Source organism: Mustela putorius, unplaced genomic scaffold, assembly GCF_011764305.1.
Source record: "Mustela putorius furo isolate JIRA1106 unplaced genomic scaffold, ASM1176430v1.1 tig00003962_pilon_pilon_pilon, whole genome shotgun sequence".
Classification (NCBI taxonomy): Eukaryota; Metazoa; Chordata; class Mammalia; order Carnivora; family Mustelidae; genus Mustela; species Mustela putorius.
In genome coordinates, this window is record NW_025422106.1 from 25,162,308 (window position 1) to 25,170,770 (window position 8,463).

At 39.1% G+C, this 8,463-nt stretch overlaps 1 protein-coding gene across 1 annotated transcript; it reads right to left on the reverse strand.

Moving 5' to 3' along the window:
* Positions 1-1,406: 1,406 nt before the first annotated feature.
* Positions 1,407-2,336, reverse strand: LOC101691473 (olfactory receptor 1A1). Its single transcript, XM_045070287.1, has one exon. It carries the CDS (start codon positions 2,334-2,336, stop codon positions 1,407-1,409), a length of 930 nt encoding a protein of 309 aa, XP_044926222.1.
* Between the last annotated feature and the right edge of the window lie 6,127 nt (positions 2,337-8,463).

An 8,463-nucleotide genomic window follows, 5' to 3' on the forward strand; every position in this document is an offset into this window, starting at 1 on the left:
CCAACATTGAAAATTCCCTACATGAAATACCTCCATTTCCTCCATTTTGGCCAATCATTTACACAGATTCATATGCATATGTAATCAAATCCTTTTTGGTTGAAAAGGAGATAATTGGGATAGTTCTCATCCTCAGTGATCTAGACACCAGAAAGCATTAAACAGTGAATGATGTCACCTTCCAGCATCCAAATTCTTCCATCATGAACAACTAGTTGACAATATGAATTATCTACAGAAAAAATAATTTTGTATTTCCGCTGGTAGTTAAAAATAGTAGATAACAAAACAACTAACAATACTTTTCTAAGATACACTCAACTCCTTTCTTCCTGATGTTACCCTGTTTGGAAATATGATACTTAGGGACAATCACTTATATATTATTAACATTTTGAGAAAGTTTTATAATTTCCTCATGAATTGAATCAAATCATAGGTTTTGGGGTTCCTTGGTGGATAGTGATCCACTGGATTAACAATTTCTGTTTAGGAACTATCACTTAAATGTCAGGGCTGATTATTCAGAATCAAAGTCTCATCTTCCCTGGGCTGGAGAAATGAGGTCACATAATTTTCAATACTGCTTTTTTTTTCTGCATTTATTTGGCACCCCAATTTTTTGTCACTGTAATTTTATTTCATTATGTAATTAAGTAAGTCAGAATATTTTTTACTTTAGAATGCAGTAACTCAGTTAATGAGTGTCATTTTGTTAAGATTATAGGCAGAATCTTATACTCTTTAGAAACAGTCTAGTTTAAGCAATGATACAGTAAGAACAAAAATCTCTGCCTAGGTAATTTCCTTTAAAGATTTTACTGGGTGGGTATAGAAAGTCTAGTCTGATTATGTCTATCATATGAAATTATAGTTCAGAGTGATATTTTCATTTGTTCATCCCATTTTCCAACAAGAATCATGGATACACTTTATATGACCAAGACCTTGAGAGGTACAGTAAAGTCTTAAGACAGTTTTTACCCTCAGAGGTTTATAAGCATAGTAGGGGTAATTAACATAATAGTAATAATCAGAAATTTGAATAGTGATTTATAGCCTTTAAATCATGGGCTATTGTGATCCTCACATCCTGTGGCCATGCTGGGCAGATATTATTAATCCCAATATGTTGATGTGGAAGCAGAACATCAGACCTTTTCAACTTCACTCTGATTTGAATAGCTTAACTGGGACATGAACCCAATATTTCTGTGCTGCTGAAAGGATAATAATCTGTACAAGGTGATAAATTAAATAAGATCTATTATAAACTGTTTCTAGATTTCAAAGAAGAGGACTTTGTAGCTGAAAAGATCAAAGGCAGCTTCGTGGAGGAGATGAATATTAGGGCTAGATTTCAAAGTGCACCCAATTAGTGACTATATTCTCCAATAACACATTGGTTATGAGGAGATTCTCTTGCTGAATAGTATCCTCAAGGCAGCCTTCATGTCTCGGTTTCTCAGACTATAAATGAAAGGATTTAACATCGGGGTCACTGCCATGTACATTACAGTTATGATTGCATCCTTGAGGCTGTAACTAGTTAGAGGGCGGAAATACATGCCCATGACTGTCCCATAATACAGAGAAACAACTGTGAGGTGGGAACCGCAGGTAGAGAAGGCCTTGAGCACACCCTTGGTGGATGGAACCCGTAAAACTGTGGAAAAGACATGAATATAGGAGATGATGATGCACAGTAATGGCATGGAGAAGACTCCAACCCCTAGGTACATCATTCGCACATTAAAGTGGATGTCAGAACAGGATAGCTTAAGCAGAGGGGTAATGTCACAGTAGAAGTTGGCTACTTCCTTGTTGCCACAGAAAGACAGACCAGCTGTGAGCAGAGTGTGGGGGAGGGCATTGGCATTTCCAACCACCCAAGACCCAACAACTAGGAAGACACATGTCCGAGGGCTCATAATTGTTGTGTAATGAAGTGGGCGGCTGATGGCCACAGCACGATCATATGCCATTGCAGCCAGGATATAGCTATCTGTGTTACCCAAGGCAATCATAAAATACAACTGTGTTAGGCATCCTCCAAAGGAGATGGCTTTGCTGCCTAAGACATGGTTGGCTAGCATTTTAGGGATGGTTACAGAGGAGAAGAGGATGTCAACAAAGGAGAGATTGGCAAGGAAAAAATACATGGGGTTGTGAAGGCGAATGTCAGAGTGAATGGCCAAGATGATGAGCAGGTTTCCAATCAATGTGATGGGATAAATGAACAGGAAGAGGATGAAGAAGAAGTCTTCCTGGTCCTGCTGACCAGTAACTCCCAGGAGGATGAATTCCAAGGTAGAGGATTGGTTGTCTTCTCTCATGGCTCCTTTGTTAAGAAAGGGGAGAGGAATCCAGAAATATTAGCGAAGTTACTGTGATGATCTTCCTTATCCATCGGTTTTGGTTCAAGTGACCAGCAATCTCTATGAAGCTTTTACTGAATCCAGGGATAGCCAACATTTTGGGCAATTATCCTTGCTCATCAGTGGGTCTGATCAACAATTAGCACTTAACAAAATGTCTAAGAAGTGAGCAATCTGTGAATCAAAGATGCCCACCCTCCTCCATCCCAGAACCATCCCTCAAACACCTAGGATTTAGTCAATTAAGCAATATTTTTTTATTGTATGTGCTAGATACTTTGCTAGGCTTATGGAAAAAATATGTGTAAAATACAATTTTTAGTCCACTGATTCAACATGTTAGACATAGTCTTTGCTCTCAGGGACTTTACAATGTAATGGAAAAACCAAACGTCATGTTGCCAATTTTATTACACTTGACAAGGAAAGGGTAGCATTTTGGAATATCTGACAAAATACGCCCGTGCAAAGGATATGTTATTGCAAGGACAAACCATGAACTTGGGAGTTGTCCAGATGACCAAACTAATAGTGACCCCAGGCCCAGGAAATAGCAGGTGTCTACAGTGACACTGGATGATTGTAAGACACTAGGATCGCTGGATTTATGTCCTAGTAATAACAAGCCTAGGGAATTTCCTCCCCAAATGTCCCTTTTTCTAAGAATTTCACCACCTCTTTTGATAGGGTGTACCACTTTGGAGAACTCTCTAATATCAATAATCACACAGCTTTCTCCTCTCTTTGTTATTTCTTTTGTAGAGTCACCCAACTCCCTGGTGATTTCAATTAGTGCTTAATAAACTCTCAGGTCTATATCTGTAGGCTTGAGCTCCCTTTCCCATATTTCTACATGCATTTCTACATGCATCCCATATTTCTACTTGCCAACATGTCTGTCTGTACACCGTACTCTACACTCCAACCTAAGTGTTTGCAAGCTTATTTGAAAATGAAAACCATAGTTTGTTTATTTTAATAACCCCAGAGAGACTGTTGTGGACAGTCAGTAATATGCACAGGCAGTACATATAGAGTAGGTATCGAGAAATACGTACAGACAGTAAATATTGAGTATGTACTCGATTTACAGTAAATATCAAGTATGATCTTGATTGTTCATTTAAAATAATGCTTACATAACTCAACCTTTCTACTTATGGTTTTGGAACTCCATCATTTCCTGCTTGAAATATTGTAATGCTCCCATAACTGCTTATGAACAGATTCTCTCCTCTTTGAGTCACTTGCATTCTGCAGCATACTAGCGATGACAGAGACTGCTAGCTGTCATCCAAATCCCTGTTGTCTCTTCTTCCTGGACACACGATTAAATTACATTTCCCAGCCTCCCTTGCACTGATGTGTGTTCATGTGCCTGAGTTTTGGCTGGTCCATCCCAACCCATGTGTTCCAGTTCTGGACTTCCTCCAAATAGATGGAAATGTCCAGGAGGCTGAATGGGTTGGTGGAGTCCCATGGGAGAATGAGCCTGTGTCCCTAGTTCTCCATATCTAGTGGAGCCATGAAACACCAGGATACCCACAGGGACTATTACATGGGACAGAAATAGACTTTATTCTGTTTAAGTTGTTATACATTTTGTGATCTATTTGTTATTGTAGTTCAGGATATCCCAAGTAATTCATTAATTTTTCGGAGCACTCTACTCAATAACTAATTCAATCTATATTTAATTCAACCACAAATTCCCTGTGTCTCCTGTGGTGCCTGTGTGAATTATATGCCGGACAGAGAGATGCAGTTCTCATTATATTTTCTCCAAATATGATGTACTTAAAAAAAACTCTGTGCCAAAGGAATTTGGTTTTCTCTTTTGAAATACCTTTCCCTATTGTTACACATAATATATAAGGGTTTGGATAATGTTAAAGGGCTAAGAGACTATGAAGAGTTCATGTGATCTGTAATATTTCAGAGGTGGGGCTTTTGGCAATATGGAGGATTAGCTAATGTTAACAAGTCCCTTAAATTAAAAGACATAGAGGGCCACTTGGGTGGCTGAGTAGGTTAAGCCTGTTTTTGGCTCAGGTCATGATCTCAGGGTCCTGAGATTAAGCCCCACATGAGGCTCCCTGCTCAGTGTGAAGCCTGTTTCTCCCTCTCCCACTCCTCTGCTGGTATTCCCTCTCATGCTGTGACATCTATCAAATAAATAAATAAAATCTTTTAAAAAATCCTCTTTAACAAAACAAAACAAAACTCAGAACAAGTGTTATAAGCCATAGCTGATGTTGATCTTGAGAACTTGTGTTCTGGAACCAAGATTTGAGTCCTAATGTTACTATGTCTATTTGTGACTTTAGGCAATTCAGTTCATCATTCTTGGTCTGAAAAAATGACAAAAATAATTCTACTTACCTTGGAGGTTTTGCGGAGGGTCAAAGGAAATAATTCAGGTAGTACAGTTGCTGGCTATCTATCCTTGATTTGTCACTGTATAAAGACTCAGCTTCTCCAACATTCACAGCTCCTACTGAGGTGTCAGCTCAAATGCTGTCAAAAAGAGTTTTGGTCCTGTGGCCTTCCCCCCTCTTCTATGAATGGGAAGTTCGCAGCCAGCTGCTGTAGCACTTGTTAACAGTCCCCCTGGGGGGCAGGCATGCTACAGAAAGGGCCATGAGTAGGTCTGGAGAGGAGGTCTCTGATCCTCTGGACCTGAGGTGAAGGAGCTAGGACTGGGATGGTTTGAAAAGAAGATCCCTGAGTTTCCTAATCATGGAGCCGAAAGGGTGGGGCAGGAAGATGAGGCCTCTAGTTTCCTCCTCGGGAAGAAGGTGGTCATAGAATAGAGAAAATTAAGAGCTATTTGCCAGATTATAAGATCTCTTTAAACATGTCTCCCTCAGGTCTTCATCCTGGCCATAGTCAGAGTAATTGTTGAGACTCATTACACACTCTTACAGCTGTGCCCTGAGGAGACAATGGTCCTCAAGAGTAATCTTTCCCAGAGTTCTTTTCTAGAAGAAAGGATGGAAGAGTGTTTCCCAGAGAGTGTGTCTCCAGGGTCCAAGCCCTGAGCTGACCTCTTCTAGGTACTTTGTTGGAATCTGGGCCCTTGTCCTTTGTTTCAGCACAGATTGGAATGTCTCCTTGGGTGCTGCAAAGACTGTGGTACAACTGAGGGAAAAGATAGTCAACAAAATGAAACAACAATGTATTTCATATTGCAAACCATATATTTGGCAAGGAGTTAATATCCAAAATGCTTGTAGACCATATATTTGGGTTCTTTAAATGTTTGTTAAAATTTACTAGTGAAGCTCTCAGGTCCAGGGATTTTCTTTGTTGGGCAATTTTTGATTACCAATGCATTCTCCTTACTAGTTCAGGTCTATTTAGATTGTTTCTTCATGATTTAGTCTTGGTAGGTGGTGTGTTTCTAGGAATTGTGCATATTAATTGTTGATAATGCTCTTCTATTATTATTTTTTTATTTCTGTAGAATTGGTTGTAATGTCTCCACTTTCATTTGTGATTGTAGTAATTTGAGGCTTCTTTTCCTCCTTAGTGCATCCAACCAATTTTTTATCAAGTTGGATGACCTTTTTGAAAAACCAACTTTAGGTCTTATTGATTTTTTTTTAAGGTTTTTATTTATTTGACAGACAGATCACAAGTAGGCAGAGAGGCAGGCAGAGAGAGAGAGAGGAGGAAGAGGCAGGCTCCCTGCCGAGCAGAAAGCCCGATGTGAGGCTCGATCCCTGGACCCTGGGATCATGACCCTAGCCGAAGGCAGAGGCTTTAACCACTGAGCCACCCAGGTGTCCCTTATTGATTTTTTCTGTGGTTTTTCTATTCTCTGTTTCATTTTCTTCTGCTCTAATCTTTATTTTATTTTTTTAATTTATTTTATTTTTTCAGTGTTCCAAGATTCATTGTTTATGTGCCACACCCAGTGCTCCGTGCAGTACATACCCTCCTTAATACCCAACACCAGATTCATCCATCCCCTACACCCCCTCCCTTCTAAAACAATCAGTTTGTTTCTCAGAGTCCACAGTCTCTCATGGTTAATCTCCCCATCTGATTTCCCCCAATTTACTTGTCTTTTCCTTTTCCTAATGTCCTTCATGTTATTCCTTATGCTCTACAAGTAAGTGAAACCGTATAATAATTGACATTCTCTGCTTGATTTATTTCACTCAGCATAATCTCCTCCAGTCCCATCCATGTTGATGCAAAAGTAGGGTATTCATGTGTCTGATAGCCATTTGTATGTATTCATTGGAGAAGTCTCTGTTCATATCTTATGCCCATTTTTTTTTATATTATTGTGTGTCTTGTGTGTTTTGAGTTTGAGGAGTTCATTATAGGTCCTGGATATCAACCTTTTGTCTGTACTGTCATTTGCAAATATCTTCTCTCATTCCGTGGGTTGCCTCTTTGTTTTCTTGACTGTTTCCTTTGCTGTGCAGAAGCTTTTGATTTTGATGAAGTCCCCAAAGTTCATTTTTGCTTTTGTTTCCTTTGCCTTTGGAGACATATCTTGAAAGAAGTTGCTGTGGCTGATATCGAAGAGATTACTGCCTATGTTCTCTAGGATTCTGACGGATTCCTGTCTCACATTGAGGTCTTTTATCCATTTTGAGTTTATCTTTGTGTACAGTGTAAGAGAATGGTAAAGTTTGATTCTTCTACATATAGCTGCCCAGTTTTCTCAGCATCATTTATTGAAGAGACTGTCTTTTTTCCACTATATATTTTTTCCTGTTTTATCGAAAATTAATTGACCATAGAGTTGAGGGTCCATATCTGGGCTCTCTACTCTGTTCCACTGGTCTATGTGTCTGTTTTTATGCCAGTACCGTGCTGTCTTGGTGATCACAGCTTTGTAGTAAAGCTTGAAATCAGGTAACATGATGCCCCCAGTTTTATTTTTGTTTTTCAACATTTCCTTAGCAATTCGGGGTCTCTTCTGATTCCATACCAATTTTTGGATTATTTGCTCCAGGTCTTTGAAGAATACTGGTGGAATTTTGATCAGAATGACATTAAAAGTATAGATTTCTCTAGGCAGTATAGAGATTTTAACAATGTTTATTCTTCCGATCCAAGAGCATGGAATGGTCTTCCATCTTTTTGTGTCTTCTTCAATTTCTTTCATGAGTGTTCTGTAGTTCCTCAAGTACAGATCCTTTACCTCTTTGGTTAGGTTTATTCCCAGGTATCTTATGGTTCTTGGTGCTATAGTAAATGGAATCGATTCTCTAATTTCCCTTTCAGTATTTTCATTGTTAGTGTATAACAAAGCCACTGATTTCTGTACATTGACTTTGTATCCTGCCACGTTGCTGAATTGTTGTATGAGTTCTAGTAGTTTGGGGGTGGAGTTTTTGGGTTTTCCATATAAAGAATCATGTCATCTGCGAAGAGAGAGAGTTTGACTTCTTCATTGCCAATTTGGATACCTTTTATTTCTCTCTGTTGTCTGATTGCTGTTGCTAGGACTTCTAATACTATGTTGAACAAGAGTGGTGAGAGTGGGAATCCTTGTCTTGTTCCTGATCTCAACTGGAAGGCTGAAAGCTTTTTCCCATTGAGGATGATATTTTCTGTAGGGTTTTTATAGATAGATTTGATGAAGTTCAGGAATGTTCCCTCTATCCCTATACTTTGAAGCGTTTTAATCAGGAACAGATGCTGGATTTTGTCAAATGCTTTTTCTGCAACAGTTGAGAGGACCATGTGGTTGTTCTCTCTTCTCATATTAATTTGTTGTATCACATTGATTGATTTGCGAATGTTGAACCATCCTTGTAACCCAGGGATGAGTCCCACCTGGTCATGGTGGATAATCTTTTTAATGTGCTGTTGGATCCTGTTGGCTAGGATCTTGTTGAGAATCTTAGCATCCATATTCATCAGTGATATTGGTCTGAAATTCTCCTTTTTTGGTAGGGTCTTTGCCTGGTTGGGGATCAGGGTAATGCTGGCTTCATAGAAAGATTCTGGAAGTTTTCCTTCTGCTTCAATTTTTTGAAACAGCTTCAGGATAATAGGTGTTCTTTCTTCTTTGAAAGTTTGTCTCTTCAATATCAGCCAGAGCCACTTCTTTCAAGAC

Coding starts and splice junctions, on each gene's coding strand:
- LOC101691473 (XM_045070287.1), bottom strand. CDS start 2,336: ATGAGAGAAGACAACCAATCCTCTACCTTGGAATTCATCCTCCTGGGA.